Source organism: Stenella coeruleoalba (assembly GCF_951394435.1).
Source record: "Stenella coeruleoalba genome assembly, chromosome: 4".
NCBI classification, from domain to species: Eukaryota; Metazoa; Chordata; class Mammalia; order Artiodactyla; family Delphinidae; genus Stenella; species Stenella coeruleoalba.
Window position 1 is genome coordinate 1,177,469 of NC_137149.1, and position 17,678 is coordinate 1,195,146.

General features: G+C 54.4%; 1 protein-coding gene across 1 annotated transcript; it reads left to right on the forward strand.

Annotated features, from left to right (window-relative positions):
- The first annotated feature begins 14,450 nt into the window (after window positions 1–14,450).
- On the forward strand, window positions 14,451–16,347 carry NICOL1 (NELL2 interacting cell ontogeny regulator 1). Its single transcript, XM_079920642.1, has 4 exons — window positions 14,451–14,592; window positions 14,875–15,033; window positions 15,233–15,321; window positions 16,234–16,347. The coding sequence occupies exons 1-4, from the start codon at window positions 14,520–14,522 to the stop codon at window positions 16,297–16,299; spliced, it is 387 nt and encodes a 128-aa protein (XP_079776768.1). The 5' UTR covers window positions 14,451–14,519; the 3' UTR covers window positions 16,300–16,347.
- Window positions 16,348–17,678: the final 1,331 nt, after the last annotated feature.

Sequence of the window (17,678 nt, forward strand, 5' to 3'; positions counted from 1 at the left end):
CCGTCCCAGCCGCTATGTCTCTTCCTCTGCCCCCTCCCGCCCACAGCTTGGACCCGGACCTCATCATCTCCGGAAAGAGTACCTGTGTACAAGCCCCCCTTCAGATCCCCCTCTGCCACCAGAGCCACAGCGCCCCGGCCTTTGCACTTCATCCAGACCTGTGAGGGGAGAGGGTCAGGGAGCACCCAGTGCCTCACCCGTCTTCAGGTACCTGGGCGGTGGGGAGGTCAGCAGTCCAGACCCTTCCCATCAAGCCTGCTGTCCTCCGAGATTGGAGTGAGGCCCGACTCTGCCTTTATTCTCCTTGAGTCGGTTTTTCTTCCTTCCGCCAGCAATCCCGAAGCCCAGCACTACGACGTGTTGAAACTGTGTCCTGACATGTGTGTCAGACATAAAGTACTGTCACGTGTATGTTGGTGTCTTTGGCGGACAGGTGCGATTGTGCTGATCTTGTATCCACATTTTAGCTTTCCATCCCCCTAGGATGAAACCCTCACCTTGCTTCCAGTTGCCCCACCCTATGGACGGTCTACAGTGAGGACCCTCCTACAAGGCTCTCTCAGACTACATGTAAGAGTCTGGGAGGTGCATGCCCCAGAGTCGGGGTGTTGGCCAGAGGTCACCAGGTAGTGTTAAAGAGGGCTGCTAAAAGTTCTCTAGGCGGACTGTGCTGGTTCACTTCCCACAGTTGACACAGGATTGCGAGAGCCAATTGCTAAATTTTCAGGAATTTTATAAGCTTGTCATTAAACACTGCCATTGTTAAAAATGTAACTTCAGGGCTTCCCTGGTGGTGCAGTGATTGAGAATCCGCCTGCCAGTGCAGGGGACACGGGTTGAAGCCCTGGTCCGGGAAAATCCCACATGCCGCAGAGCAACTAAGGCCGTGTGCCACAACTACTGAGCCTGTGCTCTAGAGCCCGTGAGCCACAACTACTGAAGCCTGTGCGCCTAGAGCCCGTGCTCCGCAACAAGAGAAGCCACCACAATGAGAAGCCCGTGCACCACAACAAAGAGTAGCCCCCGCTTGCCGCAACTAGAGAAAGCCCACGCGCAGCAACAAAGACCCAATGCAGCCAAAAATAAATAAATAAAATAAATTTTTTAAAAAATGTAACTTCATTGTATTGCATTCATTCACTATTACCCGTTTCTGTCTGTCTGTTGTAACTGACTGGGATGGCGGAGGTCTGTATAACGTTGTACACCGCGCTTCTCATCGAACCCCACTTTCACAGATAACACACTGGCAGCTTGAATGCAGCAAAGGTGGGAGTACTTACACCACGGATATTGGCAAATGCCACAGATCAGGGCTTGATTGTCTAGACTTAAAGTGATAGAGAGAATGCTAACAATGAAGATTAAACTTAAAAGTATGTTGTGTCCGTAGTCATTACATTGTAAATAGCACACACACGATGTATAAACATATTCTGTAACCTAATTTCTTTCCTCAGTGGAGTACATGTCCAGTGAACCCAAACATCTTTAGCTTTTCTCTAATGAAAAGCAAAAGTAGCAAACCTTAGGCTTGTTTAGCAGTTAATGTTCCAGTGTCTTATTTGGGAATGACGTGGGTACTCGAGGAATTCCTGCTGTGAATGGAAGATATTACGTATCAATATGTCATGTCAGTAAACAAAGGATGTAGCCAACAGTCGCTACAGCCGCATCCCGGATGGTGAGCCACGAGGGAGCTCAGGATGGAGACAGGACGCCACCATCAAACCGTCAGCTGCTGCATCTGCCCCGCCCCGCACAGGGCACCCGGAGGAAGCTCAGGCTGCCAAAGCACGGGATACTGGCCCCAGATGGCTACGATGCGTAGCAAAGGAATGATGTCATTAACGGTGATCCTTTGAAGCTCCGACTACCTGGTCTTTGTTACAAAATACCCTTTGCATCCTGGCCCCTCCCTCACCTCTGCAGAGCAGTCTCTCTGCGTTATCTGAGATGCTGTGTCCTGGACTTAAGTCCTCAGTTTTGTCCACCAAATAAAACAACTCAACTTTTAGGTTGTGCTTTTTTTTTTTTTTTCAGTCTACACCATCTAACTTAATTTAGCAGCTCCAAGTTACTAAAAACCTGGAGGAACCATTTTAAGAAGACAGTCCTAGAACATAATTACTCCTAAAGAGTTCATCTAAAAACTCTTACCTCATATACACTTAATTTACTTAAAAGTTTTGACTTGGCCTCTGTGCACCGGAGCCGAATCAAATCTTGGAGGCAGAGTTTTGGGTGAAGTAGAAAAGAATGGCTTTACTGCTTTGCCAGGCAAAGGGGGACACAGGGGCTCATGCCCCTCAAAACTGTCCCAACCCGGGAGGATTTGGTGAGTTTTATAGCAATGGTTCAAAGGCAGGTTGCTGATAAGGATCTGAGTGTGTGCAGGGCCTGTGCTCCTTTAATCTGGCCTCAGGTGGTCTCTTGATGAGCTTCTCTGGAATGAAGAATGCTAACATCTTCCATTTGTTGGGGGTTTTAGTTCTGTAAAGAGCTCAAAGATATTGTTATGTGCATCCCTTGAGGGGGAACCAGGACCCTGCCCCAAGGCTGCACCATCGTTTCTTGGCCACTCCTCCCTTATTTCTGCATCCCCTCCCTTCCCTGATGAGCAACTGTTCAAATCTACCCCTTGGGACTCAGGGAAGGTCATGGAGGCTGGAGTCTGATCTCTACAAACAAGAAACGGGGGACAAAGAAAGATTTGCATGCCCAGGAGTCTCACAGGGTCCCGCTCTGTTTCAGTTTTATCATATCAAGTTATTTTTCTTGCTGACAAGTTTTGTAACAGGAATAATCAGATCTTAATTTGACTTGTAGTAAAGCTAAGTACAATAAAAGTATTACACTTAGTGCTGATGAGTCTAAAGACATGTCTATTAATTAAACCAAACTTGTTTTCATTCATTAAAAATTAATCCTAGATGATATGATCCTGAAATTCATTTAGGTTAGTCTTATATTTCTGAGTATCTACATAAGCACTTAATTTCCCTTAAGCCAATTAAACAGAGCTCTTTTACAAATTAGTTTTGGCAATACCACACATCTACAAACCACACGTGCATAGATACATACAAACAGAGACCCTGCCCTTCTGAAACCAAGCAGAACCCTGTGGGGCTCCTGGGCATGAAAGCCTTTCTGTGTCCCCCATTTCTTGTTTGTAGGAAATAGACTTCAGCCTCCACCACCTTCCCTGAGTCCCAAAAGGCAGGTCCAAACAGTTGCTAATCAGGGAAGGGAGGGGATGCAGAGACAAGGGAGGAGCTGCCGAGAAACAATAGTGCAGCCTTGGGGCAGGGTCCTGCACCACAACTACTGAGCTTGTGTGCCTCAACTAAAGAGCCTTTGTGCCACAAAGTACAGAGCCCAGGTGCTCTGGAACCCGTGTGCCACAACTAGAGAGAAGCCCACCCACGGCAACGAAAGACCTTGCGTGCTGCAACCAAGACCCAGTGCAGCCAAAAATAAGGAAATAAAAATAAATAAGGGACCTCCCTGCTGTCCAGCGGGTGGGGCTCCGCGCTCCCAATGCAGGGGGCCTGGGTACGATCCCTGATCAGGGAACTCGATCCTGCATGCATGCCGCAACTAAGGGTTCACGTGCTGCAGCTAAATGGTCCGCATGCCGCAGCTGAAGATCCCGAGTGCCGCAGCTAAGACCGGGCACAGCCAAAATAAATAAATAAATATTTTAAATAATAAATAAATCTTAAAAAAATAAAATGAAATGAATAATACCAGTTTCCATGTATGGTCATATGGCCTACCACTTTATTTTTTATTATTATTATTTTTTTTTTTTTGCGGTACGCGGGCCTCTCACTGTTGTGGCCTCTCCCGTTGCGGAGCACAGGCTCCGGACGCGCAGGCTCAGCGGCCATGGCTCACGGGCCCAGCCGCTCCGCGGCATGTGGGATCTTCCCAGACCGGGTCACGAACCCGTGTTCCCTGCATCGGCAGGCGGACTCTCAACCACTGCGCCACCAGGGAAGCCCTGACCTACCACTTTATTTTTAATTTTTGAAACATGACCATAAACCTTTATGAAAAGTTATAACAAGGTCTTCATTTCATTTACTTTTAGCTATGTCATAAATACCAGAAGAGAAACTGGGTGGTTTGTGAGGAAAGAGAAAACGTTTTCCATAAAGCAAATTTAGAAATCCTTCCCTTTTGGCTCCGTTTTCTGATCCCCCTTCACTGTGTTGAAGAGAGATCAAGTCCTTCCAGGTTTTTGCTTAGGTGGGTGGTTTCCAGACTGACCGGACTCTCCAGGTCCAGGTGGTTCCTGCACAGCGCTTTCCGGTCACTAGATCTATGACTTGTCCAACCTTGAAAATGGTCTCAGCCTGTTCACGCTCCACGTGCTTTGTTCGCGGGACAGGTAGAGCTCTGAGAAGCACAATACCCCCACGGTGCACTGCCGGAGAGCACCGTGGGCAAAGTAGGTTTTTCGCTTATTAAGATACTGGTCCTCTGGATAAAATCCTTTTGGAGATTCAGCTCAAATGTCTTATATAATCAAGAACGCTCTCCTTCAGCAACCTCTAATAAACAGGGATCCAGAACCAGCCTGGTCACTCTCACTTCAGCAGTTGTTTGCGTTGCTGTCCCATGACAGCACTTGGCATGGACAGATGAACGAGCTATTGACATTATGTGGCTTTGGTCACCTGGAGGGCTCCCACATGGCAGCCCATCACTTTAAATATTTAATCTAAACATACTGGACAAAATATGAAACAAAGGTTTTCAGGCAGTAGACGACAGGCACTGCAGGACAGTGATCCTTGGGAGAAGGGAAACAGCAAGGTGAGTTCCGTGGTTGGCCAGCCTGCCCCTGGAGGAACGTCCCAGGCTGCAGGACACGGAGGAAGAACCCAAATACAGCTGGCTATGCCCGTGGCTTGAAGAGACAGAGTTCAGCATCCGGGGAGCCCAAGGTGACTAGAACTTTTCGGGCAGAGTTGCAGAGGGAAAAGGCACAGCTCTGGGGCTCTGCAGTGTGTCCCCTCCAGTTCTCAGCAGGTACAGAAGTGCCCCGAGGCTGGGAAAGACCCTGGAACAGGGAAAGTGGAACAATCCTCAGAGTTCACGCGGGCCGGAAAGAGGTTCCCAATGGCCGCGGGGCACTGAGTAGAGCGCGCAGAGAGCTGCTGCTTAGTATTAAGGGCAAACTGGCTCAGACGAAGGGGTTTTCGGAGCCCGCCTAACGAAGCCTGAAAGGAAGACCAAAAGCATCAAATTATTTCCAAGTAACTAACTGCATGCCAGAACAAAGCTCAAAACCATATAAAGAAGAAAGAAATCCCAATGACCCAACACTGTAAAAATTACAATATCTGGCATCCGATAAAATTACCATAAACGTAAAGGAGCAGGAAAAGACAACTCATAATAAAGGGGAAAAAATCAATCAATTGGAACAGAACCAGAAATGAGACAGATAATAGAATCAGGAGACAAGGGCATTAAAGTTTATTATAACTATGTGATATATCCAGGAAGGTAGGAGAAAGATTAAAAGATGTTAAGTAGGGCTATAAAAGACCTCAAATGAAAATACATGTCCAGGGACTTCCCTGGTGGCGCAGTGGTTAAGAGTCCACCTGCCAATGCAGGGGACACGGGTTTGAGCCCTGTCCGGGAAGATCCCACATGCCAAGGGGCAACTAAGCCCGTGCGCCACAACTACTGAGCCTGCGCTCCAGAGCCCGCGTGCCACAACTACTGAAGCCCGCGTGCCACAACTACCGAGCCTGCGCTCTAGGGCCCGCGAGCTACAACTACTAAGCCCGAGCACCATAACTACTGAAGCCCACACGCCTAGAAACCATGCTCCACAGCAAGAGAAGCCACTGCAATGAGAAACCCGAGCACCGCAACGAAGAGTAGCCCCCGCTCGCCACAACTAGAGAAAGCCCGCGTGCAGCGACGAAGACCCGAAGCAGCCAAAAATAAATACATAAATAATAAAACAGAAAATACATGTCCATACAAAGACTTGTATGTGGATATCCACAGCAGCTTTATTTGCAGTAGCCAAATACTGGAAGTTACCCAAATGTCTATCAACGAGTGAATGCGCAAACAAATTGTGGTTTTTCCACACAGTGGAACACTACTCACCAATAAAAAGAACGCACTATCGATGCACCCAACGACATAGACAAATCTCAAAATAATTTTACTAATTTAAGGAAGACAGACAAAAAATGGAATATATTGTATGATTCCACTTACATAAAATTGTAGAAAATGCAAGCTAGCAACAGAAAGCGGATTGGTGGTTATCTTGGGGGGAGGTGCCAGTGAGAGGCAGGAGGGGAGATTGCAAAGAGAGATGAGGGTGTTTGGGTGGCAGTGGGTATGTTCCTTATCTTCATGGTGGTAATGGCATCACACGTGCGTGCTGACCTTCAAAATGAAACAGTTGTTTTACCAGCAAAAATGGGTTTACTCGGGAAATAGCAGAGAATTGTGACTTGGGACAAGCATGCTGTACAAAGGCCAAGGGCAAGTCTAACAAAGGAGAGGAACATTATTTTACAGAGAAAAAGGAGGAAGTTGGGAGGGGTTGTTTTGAACCAAAGTCCATTGGAGAAAAGTGAGAGTTCAGAGTGGTTCTGGATTCTGGCTGAGTTTCTGGGGAAGTGGATTTCTTGTAGGAGATGCCCTGTACATCTTTTCTTGTGGGGACCTGTAATTGATGATTCTTCCTGTGACCAACTTTGAGTGGTACTGCATGAGAGCTCCCCCTTCTGGCCTCCTGACTCCATTTCAGTGAGGTTTCCCTTTATTAATTTTCACATGTATACATCAAAATCGATCTAATTGTGTATTGCATGTCAATCACACCTGAATGAACCTATGAAAGAGTGACAAAATAAATTTAATAATACTTTCAGCCTCCTGCCAGATCCTTTGGGTATTTTGTCCAGAGCACTTTAACTCTATTAACCCCTCCCTGATTTATATGTTGCCACATATTTTAATTCTATCTTTTTATTATTGTTTAGTGGAGTCATGGCCTCTTTATACTGTATTTACCCCCAGATCTTCCTCTTACTTTGCCCCCGAGTGAGTTCCAGATCTTCTGTCTAGGAGCTCCTTATCTCAGCCTGAACTACATCCTTTAGAATTTCCTTCCTAAGGACATTCTGTCTCTGAGTAAACATGTGTTTATTTTGTCTCATTCTTTGTTTAAAAATATAAGTAATCTTTTTTTTTTAGTAAATACATACAGAAATGTGCAGAAATCGTAAATATACAGTTGAACTTCCACAAAGTAAGCACACTGTGTCTCCAACATCTGAAGCAAGAACCAGAGGATGACGCACGCCTTGGCATCACCCCTGCACCCCTCCCAGTACAGTCCTTTTAACGTGCTTGTATTTGTTGAGGAATTTTGCATCGATGCTCGTGAGGACTGTTGGTCTGCAGTGCTTCTCCGGCCTTGGTATCAGGTAACGCTGGCTTTATGGAATGAGTTAGGAAATATTTCATACTCTTCAATTTTTTGGAAAAGTTGGAGAAGGATTGGTGTTAATACTTCTTTAAATGTTTGCTGGAATTCACCAGTGAAGCCATCAGATCCAGGACTTTTCTTTGTTGGGAGATTTTTGATGATTGATTCAATCTCCTCACTAGTTATGGGTCTATTCGGAATTCCTATTTCCTCATGGTTTCGTCTTAGTAGGTTTTGTGCTTCTAGGAGTTTGTCCATTTCATCTAGGTTATCCAATTTGTTGGTGTACAGTTGCTCACTCTCTTGTAATCCTTTTATTTCTGTTGAATTGGTAGTGATGCCTCCACTTTCATGTATGATTTTAGTGAACTGAGTCTCTTCTCTCTTTTTCTTAGTCCGTCTGGCTAACGGTTTGTCAATTTTGTTGGTATTTTCAAAGAACCAACTTTTTGTTTCATTGATTTTTCTCTATTGTTTTTCTATTCTCTATTTCATTTCTCTCCACCCTAATCTACCCTTTATTTCTTTACTTCTGCTAGTTTTTTGTTTTGTTTTGGCTGTGCCTCGCGGCGTGTGGGATCTTAGTTCCCCAACTAGGGATCGAACCCGTGCCCTCGGCAGTGAAACTGCGAAGTCCTAACCACTGGACCACCAGGGAATTCCCTCCTTCTGCTAGTTTTAGGTTTAGTTTGTTCTTGTTTTTCTAGCTCCTTAAGTTGTAAAATTAGGTTGTTGATTCGAGATCTTTTTAAAAATGTATTTGTAGCTCTAATTTCCCCTTCATCACCGCTTCCCTGGTGTCCCATAAGTTAGGGTATGTTTTCTTTTTGTTTCCATTCCTCTCCAAGTGATTTCTAAGTTCCCCTTTGATGTCTTCTTTGATCCTTTGGTTCTGTAATGCTCCACTTTTCCTTCTGTTATTGATTTCCAGCATCATCCTGCTGTGGTCAGAGAATGTACTTTTTATGGTATCCAGCTTTGAAAATCTACTGAAGGGAATTCCCTGGTGGTCCAGCGGTTGGGATTCTGTGCTCTCGCCGCCGAGGGCTCGGGTTCAATATCTGTTCAGGGAACTAAAATCCCGCAGGCCACACAGTGCGGCCAAAAGAAAAAAAACTGTTGAGACTTAATCAGTGACTTAATATACGGTCTCTCCTGGAAAGCGTCCCGTGTGCACCTGAGAAGGATGTGTGTACTGTTGTCACTGGGTGGAGTGTCCTGGGCATGACTGTTAGATCTGGTTGCTTTACTGTGTTGCTTAGGTCCTCTGTTTCCTTACTTATCTTCTGTCTGGTTGTTCTATCCCATATTATGAGTGGGGTATTGAAGTCTCCAATTGTTATTGTAGAACTGTGTTTCTCTCTTTAATTCCATTAGTTTTTGCTTCATGTATTTTCATGGTCTGTCATTAGGTGTGTAAACATTTGTTTGTCATATCTTTTTGCCGTATCAAGCCTTTTATTAACGTGGAATGTCCTTCTTTGTCTCTTGTAAACTTTTTCGATTTAAAGTCTATTTTGCCTGATAGCAGTTTAGCCACCCCTGCTCTTTGGGTTTTTCTTTGCAGGGAATACCCTGTTTCATCCTTTCACCTTCAATCTATTTGTGTCTGGATTTAAAGCGAGCCTCTTGCAGACGGCATAGAGGTGGATCATGTGTTTCTATCCGTTCTGCTTGGGTTTTCCAAGGCTTAAGAGGAGGGTGCTTCCTGCTACAGATCATTTGAATTTTCTTCTGCCAGTTGCCACAAGAATCGTCAGGAGTCCAGAACCATTTCCAGATAGTTTCCTTGTCTCCACTTTCCTGGCGTATACCGGAGCACCTCCGTGCCGGAGCCAGCTCTTGTGTTACAACCCTTCTTCCCTTCACCCTCAGTATCAACACAGCTCACTGCCAGGCCTGCAGGCCAGGAGAGGAGGCCTGGGCTTACTTCTGGTGTCCCCTCCCTGCTGAACGAGTGGTGTGTGTGCATCAGACTCACTCTGGACCTAAACCGCTAACCCCGGAGCCACGAAGCTCAGACTCTCACGCCTCTTCTGCCAGCTCTGTTTGCTGGCAGGGCTTGGGCAGAGTTAACCTGATGACCTCTGCCCCTTGAACCCACCCCCGCCAGTCCCTCCCCACCTCCTCCGGGGTCATTGGCAACTCCCCTGGGCTCCACCTCCCTTGGCGAGGGAGGTAAGTGGAAGGGGGAGGTGAGGGTTGGCAGGGAAGAGGTGAGGCAACCTGACTGCTGAGCGTTGGGGGCAGTGGGCAGATCTGCTCTGGACAGGGGAGAAGGTCCCTGAGAGGCCGTCCTGGGCAGAGCCCACGGCAAGCACGAGCAGCCTCTTCCCAGTGTCTGATGAGACGCCCCTGGACCCCCACCTCTGCCCCACAGTGGTGGCGGCCGGGGAGAGTCTGGAGGGGATGAGGGCTCTGGGGCGTCAAAGGGGCTCATGCCCAGAGCGTCCTGGTGTCATTGTGCAGGCCACGTTCATGCTGACTTCTGGGCTTCAATCTGCAGCTGGACAGCGGCTCGGAACCCAGGCCCCACAAGGCGTTCACCCTGCACCCTTTCACCTGCCCACCCCGAGGGCTGCTCCTTTCCCCAGCTGCCCACACGGCCCTCCTCCCACTTCCTGCCCCCTTCGTCCCATCCGGTCCAAGCCCTGGACAAGCAGCTCCTCCCAGGCCTGGGCTGCACAGCCAGCGCCTCTCTGCCTGCGTAGGCCCGTCTCCTGCTCACCTGGGCCCGCGCTCACGCAGTCACACTTCCTGCGCATCTTCTGAGCACCCGGGAGGGAGGGCCTGGCCTTCTGGCGAGAAGATACAGGCCGGGGCTCCTCAACTGCTGCTCCGTCCACAGTCTGGGCTGGATCATCCTTTGTGGGGTCGTCCTGCTTTGCAGGATGCTCAGCGGCACCCTTGACGTCTACCCAGTGGGTTCAGTAGCACCTCTCCTCCCAGCTGCGACCATCCAAAATGCCTCCAGATGCCAAGTATCCCTGAGGGCAAAACTGCCCCCCACCCCCAAGAGCTCTGGATACAAGGAAGGATCAACGTACTTAATAAATTACATAGTGAGTCAGGTGAGAGTGTAAGGAAAAGGAAAAATGTAGGATGGGGTAAGAGGCACTGGAGAGGATGGGATGTTGTTATGGACTGTTACCCCCCCCAATTAATGTGTCGAAGCCTTAATCCCCAAGGTGGCTGTATTTGGAGATGTGGCCCCTAAGGAAGAAAACAGGCTAAACGAGGTCAGTGGGGTGGGGCCCTGATCTGATAGGATTAGTGTCCTTTTAGGAAGAGACACCAGAGGCTTGCTCCCTGGATGTCTCTCCTCTGTTTTCTCTATAGTACACAGGATGGGTGGGCTGGCTCTAACAGAGAAGGAAATACTTGAGCAGAGCCTCAAGGGAGAGAGGAAGAAGGCTGTGGCATCCTTGGAAACAGGTGGGCCCAGCTCGAGGAAAGACCCTGGGGCAGGAGCAGCAGAGTGTCCCCAGCGGCCTGGCAAGGAGGTTATGTGGCTGGCATGGCATGGGCAGGTAAGGGGTGGGAGGGAAGGTTGGCAGGCAGACAGCCTCCCAGCCACATCAGGGCTTGGACTGTCACTGTGGTGAGACGGGATCCATGGAGGGCTGTGAGCAGAGAGGGGGCAGCGTCTGATGGTGATTGAAAAGGTCCCTCTGTCACAGCAGCACTATTCACAACAGCAAAAGCATGGAAGCACCCACACGTGAATGGAAACAAAATGTGGTCCATACACACAGTGGGATATTATCCAGCCTTAAAAAGGAAGGGAATGTGGTCCATACACACAGTGGAATATTATCCAGCCTTAAAAAGGAAGGGAATGTGGTCCATACACACAGTGGGATATTATTCAGCCTTAAAAAGGAAGGGGGTGTGGTCCATACACACAGTGGAATATTATCCAGCCTTAAAAAGGAAGGGGATCTCGACACCTGCTAAAGTGTGGGTGAACCTTGAGGACATTCTGCTCAGTGAAACAAGCCAGTCACAAAAGCACAAAATACTGCGCATTTCCACTTATATGAGGTCCCTGGAGGAGTCACATACACAGAGACAGAAAGTAGATGGTGGGTGCTAGGCGCTGGGGGAGAGAGGAATTAGTGTTTAATGAGGACAGAGTTTCAGTGTGGGAAGATGAAGAAATTCTGCTCCTGGGTGGTGGTGATGGCCGCACAATATGGTGAATACCGTGAACCATACTTAATGCCACTGAACTGTACCCCTAAAAATAGTTAAGATGGCAAATTTTATGTTATATTGATTTTACCACAATTTAAAAAAGAAAATAAGAAAGGTCCCTCTGGCTGTCTCAGGGCAACTGGACCACAAGGAGGTGAGCTACACAGAGATGGTGAGAGGGCTCAAGAGTCCAGGTGAAGGGCTTCCCTGGTGGCGCCGTGGTTAAGCATCCGCCTGCCAATGCAGGGGACGCGGGTTCAAGCCCTGGTCAGGGAACTAAGATCCCACATGCCACAGGGCAACTAAGCCCGTGGGGCAACTGAAGAGCCCGCATGCCACAACTAAAGAGCCTGCACATCACAACTGGAGAGGCTGTGCCCGGCAACTAGAGAAGCCTGCATGCCGCGACGAAGATCCCGCTTGCTGCAACTAAGACCTGATGCAGCCAAAAATAAATAAATAAAATATTAAAAAAAAATAAGAGTCCAGGTGAGGGGCAGTGTGGACCAGGGGCCTGCAGCCTGGCTCGGAGAATGATTCTGGTGGCTCTGAGAGTGGAGTGCACAGGATTTCTAAAAGGACTGCTGTGGGTTTGGTCTGAGCATCTGCCAGGATGGACTGCCCTCACCAGAGATGGGGAAGGCTGTGGGCAGTTGTTGGGCTTTATTCTGGGGGGAAGAGGGACAGCAGATTTGGACATGCTGACCTTGAGAGGTCTATTCTCCAAGTGGAGGTGTCCAGGGCAGCTGGATGGGACACCTGGAACTGCATGGCTGGTTTTTACAGCTGCAATTGGACAAGGTCACAAAGGACATGGCCCTGAGGAGGGGACATGAAGAGGTGGGGGGCGAAGATGGAGCAAGGAGGGGGGGGCCACGGGGCCACTGATGGCCAGTGGGGAGGCCTGAGGACTGGCCCTTGGATGCTTTAGGTGGGTCAGGGCAGTGCTGGCTGGACAGGTGTGGGCTCAAGAGAGAAGGGGAGAAACCGCACAGCCAGGAGAGGTGATGGGGGGGCAGGGGCTCACGAAGTTTGTCTTATTGGAATGTGAAAGAAATCACAGCCTGCTCGCTGAAGAGCCAGTGGGGAAGGAAAATCCGTACCCTTGGGGAGGGGAGAGGGAGGAGGACGCAGGCTAGGGTGAGGGATGGGGGGCGGGGCGGAGGGCGGAGAAGAAGTGTGTGGCCGGGCACTCAGGACCCGGGCAGCCCTGCGGTTCCGCCCGGCGGACCGGTGGCGCGGTCCCCTCGGTAGAGAAGCACAGTTGCGGGGAGGATGCGGCCAGGGGCTCGAGGGTGTGCGGGGCAGGGATGGTCAGGCTGGGCCGCGCTGGGGAAGCGGGAGAAGGGACACTCTGATGGATCCACGCGTCCGCAGCTGTGCCTCCCACCGCACCGCCGCCGAGGTCTCCCCGAGCCTTGCCCATGCGCGCGCAGGGACAGCGGGGCAGGAGCCGGCCGCGATCCGGAGGCAGCGGGACGGGACGACAGGTAGAAAAAGCCCGTGCCGTGTGGCGCCTTCCGGCCACACGTCCCAACCCAGTGGCCCCTCGGGGCTGCTGCTCAGGCCGGCCGCCGCGTCCCGCCCCACTTGGTGGCTGCGATCTTGCGACCCGGGCACTGGGCTCCGGATGAAGGGCGCGGAAATGCGCACGTCCGGGAATGCCGCCCGCTGGCCCCCCAGCCCCTGCGCCGGGCCGGCCCGCGTTTCCGGAGGCCCCACGCCCAGGCCCGGGCTGCAGCGCGAGCCTGACCCTGAGCCCGACGGGGAGGAGAGAGTGGCGCTCACGAGCACTGCCCCCTCCCCTAGGTCAGCAAACCCTCGTCCGGTCGGGGCCTTGGTCATCCCATCCCGTGCCGGGGCGACAGCTGACCCAAGGCCCGGGGGTGGGGCAGAGGGCATCTGGCCCGGCGCTGCCCACCAGGAAGGGGGCCGGGCGCTGCCCCGCACAGCACGGGCTCCGGCACTCAGGCGGGGACGCGGGCCTGGGCGCACTCTCCGGAGGTCGCGGCCTCTGCATCAGTGCTGCGCCTCGTAGAGACCAAGTAGACGCCAAGTGGAGACCTTCCCTCTCAGAGGGACCGGGTCTCCCCCGCATGCGTGGGCCTGGCGGGGACCTGAAACCCGCGCGCATCGGGGCGCCCGCGGGGGCCACACTCGGCTCTTTACTTCCAACAACCTTGTGTGGTCACGAGGGAGCAAAGGGCATAGAGGGGCCAAGTGACCCCTCCGAGGTCATGCAGCGGGGGTGGGGGTGTGTGGCAAATAGGTGTCAGGGCGCGGAGTGGCGGAGGGGGGACCCGGCAGGCCGATGGACTTCTCACCTGTCCCTCTCCCCTGAAGCGCAGGGGCAAGCCTGGGCCCGAGTCAGGAGCGGAGAGAGCGGATCCCCACCGGCCCACGGGCCTGGGTCGCTCCTGGCCCCGATCTCCCCCGAGCAATCCGACCCGACTGGACCCCCCTGGCCCGGGAGCAGAGGCCGCGCCTTTGCATTCACTGGCCCCTAGTCCCTGGCGTGCCTCGAGCCCCTCCCTCAGGATTGGCCCAGGGACACCCCAAGCCCCGGGACCGCCGAGCTCCCGCGGCAGATTTCCCGCTTCCTTGGCTTAATTCCGGCCGGCAGTGGCTCTGGAGGAGTTATCCAGGCGCAGCCTCCTCCAAGCAGCCCTCCCCACTCCGTGGCCTGTGGGCCTGACGGCGCTCTGGGCGCAGATCCCGCCCGGGGCTGGGCACACGGAGCCCAGGAGCCACCTCGGTCCCTTTAAGCCCGCTGTTCGCGCAGTCCCGGGGTTTCCATGACGACGACGTCTGATAGGGGACCCGGGCGGGGTCGGAGCGCATGCGCGGTGCACGCCGGACGCCGCAAGTCTTCCCGAGTCGCCGGCGCTGCTGTCGCGGCGTCCCCAACTGCGGTAAAGGCGGGGTGGGGGTTCGCTGGGCCGGGGTGGGGTGGGGAGGGAGAGGGAAGGGTTCGCTGGGCCCGGGGGGCGTGGCGGGGGTGGAGGGGCCGGGGTGGGGAGCTGCGAGACCCGGTGGGCCGGGTGGGGGGGTTCGCTCGTCCCGGGGGGCGGGCCCTGGAGGTGGGTTCGCTGGTCCGCGGAGGTCGGGGTGGGGTAGGGGCTCGCGAGGCCGGGTTCCGGGGTGGGTGTTCGCTGGCCGGAGTTGCGGGCGCTGCTGACCCTCGGCCGCTGCAGGGCGCCCGGGCTCCCTCCGCTCGGCCATGGCCCCCTCGCCGCCGTGCAGGCCCCCTCGGTCGCCGCCGCCGCTGCTGCTGCTGGTGCTGCTGAGCGTCGCGCTGCTGGGCGCCCAGGCCCGCGCGGAACCCGCCGCCGGGAGCGCCGTCCCCGCGCAGAGTAGGTGCCGCGCGCGTGTGCGGAGGGCTCCCCCTTGGCCCCGACCGCACCCGGGCGTGCGGGAGGGGCGTGGCTCGCCTTTGTTCCTAGGGTGGGCCCCGCGCCCCCTCGGGTGGGAGGTGGGGGGCGCATGGAGGCCGCTGCTCCGGTGGGTCCGGGCTGGGAGCGCGCCCCGCGTCCTGACCCGCGTCCCCCGCAGGCCGCCCGTGCGTGGACTGCCACGCTTTCGAGTTCATGCAGCGCGCCCTGCAGGACCTGCGGAAGACGGCCTGCAGCCTGGACGCACGGGTGAGCCTCCCGAGGAGAGGAGGGTGGGGAGGAGGGACGCCCCCTCAACCGCCACACTCAGTTTCTGGTGCCAGTGTGGGAGGGCGGGGCAGCCCCGTTCCCCTGCTCCCCACGGCCTCGCTGGCACTCTCCCCGGGGGTCACCCAATCCCAGTGCAGCCTGCCCCGGGGGAGTGCTGAGGCCCAGTGGGAGGGGAGAAACTGAGGCGGGGGAAGAGGTGGTCGGAAGGGGGTGCGTAGGGCTTGCTGGGAACGGAACGTTAGCTTGGGCTCAGCTGTCTGGGGGGTTCCTTGCCCCCGGCCTCACCTGGGGAGGGACGGGTGCGTGCACAGGGGCCAGGGGTCAGCCCCGTCAGCTGACGGAGTTTCCATTTGTGACAGATATATGTACTCCTCCTGAGAAAGCGAGAGCATTCCTAGAAGTAGAAAGCAGGGGAGACCCCCCCCACTCCCCTTTTCTGGCCAATTCCCAAGGGCCCGGCCTGAGACCTGTGGCGCCCCCTGGGGGCCAAGGGGCCTGAGTTTCATTGAGTCTGGAGCTGGGTTCCTGAGAGGAGCAGCCCCAGCCCACCCTGGGGGTCGGGGGAGGGGTGAGAGGGGCCCCTGAGAGCCGAGCGGAAGCTGGGAAAAGTCGTCCTGGTGTGGGGCTGAGGAGGCAGGACTGGCCCAGGACCGCAGAGGCTCCGGGCCGGGAGGGGGGCGTCTGGAGGGCAGCAGAGGGTCCCCTGCCGTCAAAGTCTGCAGAACTGGGGCTGTCCTCCCAGAGTCCAGTTCAGGCTCGGAGAGTCTTGGGAACGGGTGGAGACAGGACTGCCAGTGGGTTTTGGGGGGAAGCCGGGAGCTGGGAGGCCCTCGGGAGCTGCTGGGGGGGGGGCAGCGGGCGGTGCCCTGACGGCCCCGTGTTGCTCTTCAGACAGAGACCCTCCTGCTGCAGGCCGAGCGCCGGGCCCTGTGCGCCTGCTGGCCGGCCGGCCGCTGAGGACCCTCAGCCAGACTACTTCCTCACCAATAAACACCTGGCCCGGCATGCCTGTGTCCTGTCTCCCTGCTCTGGCCACCAGAGCCCACCATCGCCGCCTCCTGGAGTCCCCAGCTGGGACTCTCTCTGGGCCTAGGTTTCTGCAGCTCTTCCGTGAGGGCTGAGGCCCTCGGGACACCTGTCCCACACCAGTGCCACAGTTGAGGGTATGCATGTCCGGCCACACTTGTGAACCTGCACCCACGGGCACGGTGGCCACGGCGAGTCCGCCTTCCAAGGACCTCTTTCCTGCCTGCCTGTACTTATTTTGAGGCGGGGGGAGGGGGGCGGTGTAGAGGCGGCCTGGTCCCTGGAGCAGCTGCCCCGGCGCCAACCCTCCCAAGGCTCTTCTGTACCGCAGTGAGGACGCCTGTGGTCAGGGTCTCCCTGGAGGTCCAGCCAGTGGATCCCACACGGCAAGGCCACTGTGACCAAGGAGCCTGAGGGTGTTGGGAGAGGGGTGATTGGGTGGCGGGGGAGGGCTCCTCTGGGAAGAGAGGGCTGGGCCCTCCCCCCAGCTTCCACCCTGCCTGCTGGGTCCCTCCTGCGCACCCCCGCCCGGCCCGTGGGCACCAGGAGCTCCTGGCTCAGACACGCATCCACACACGTGTGCTCACAGCACCGGGTGGGAGGCCTCCCTCCCTCCCTCCCTCCGTTCATTCTGGGAACGGTTTTTAAAGTAAAAATTAATACTTGTTTTTCAAAGTAACGCATGCACACTGTAAGAAACATCCAGGAACGCGGCAGGGCTGCGATTGGAAGTGACCACTATGGGACACTTGGCCTCTCAAGGGCTTTAGTTCCCTGGTTGTGGCCGCCTCGGTGCCACGTGCCCCGCCCGCTTCTGCCGTCTCGGGTTGGTGGAGCCGGACACTCCTGGTCCACTGCCTGGACGACGGCACCAGTCCCCAGCCCGGCCTGGCCTGGCCTGTCTTTGTGATCTACATGCAGGCATCTGTTCAGACCCTCTGCCCCAGGCCCTTCCCTGCCCAACGGGCTTCCCAACCCTTGACCTTGACCTCTTCTGTCCTCGGTTCTCTTCTGCGGGAACCGCCCGGCGTGCAGGGGCCGATCCAGGTGTCAGGATCACAGTGAACAAACCAGATTCCTACCTTGGCCGTGGTGGGAGGCCGAGCTCTAGGTGTCGGGTGGCGAGGAAGCCTGTGAGCTTTACATCCGGCCAGAGAACGCCCGCGGTGGGGGCTGCTGAAGCCGTGGCAGGCCTAGGCCGGCCCTCGGGCCTGGCTGTGAGCGGGGTGCAGGGGCAGGGCTCAGGATCCACCTGTCCTGGGGCCCCAGGAAGGAGCGGAGGGTGGCAGAGGCAGGTGCCTTCCCATCAG

Excerpts from the sequence above, each read along its gene's own strand:
- NICOL1 (XM_079920642.1), top strand. The coding sequence starts at position 14,520 with ATGCGCGGTGCACGCCGGACGCCGCAAGTCTTCCCGAGTCGCCGGCGC. Across the intron at positions 15,034-15,232 it reads GAGCGCCGTCCCCGCGCAGA|GCCGCCCGTGCGTGGACTGC; the intron begins GTAGGTGCCGCG and ends CGTCCCCCGCAG. Across the intron at positions 15,322-16,233 it reads CCTGCAGCCTGGACGCACGG|ACAGAGACCCTCCTGCTGCA; the intron begins GTGAGCCTCCCG and ends GTTGCTCTTCAG.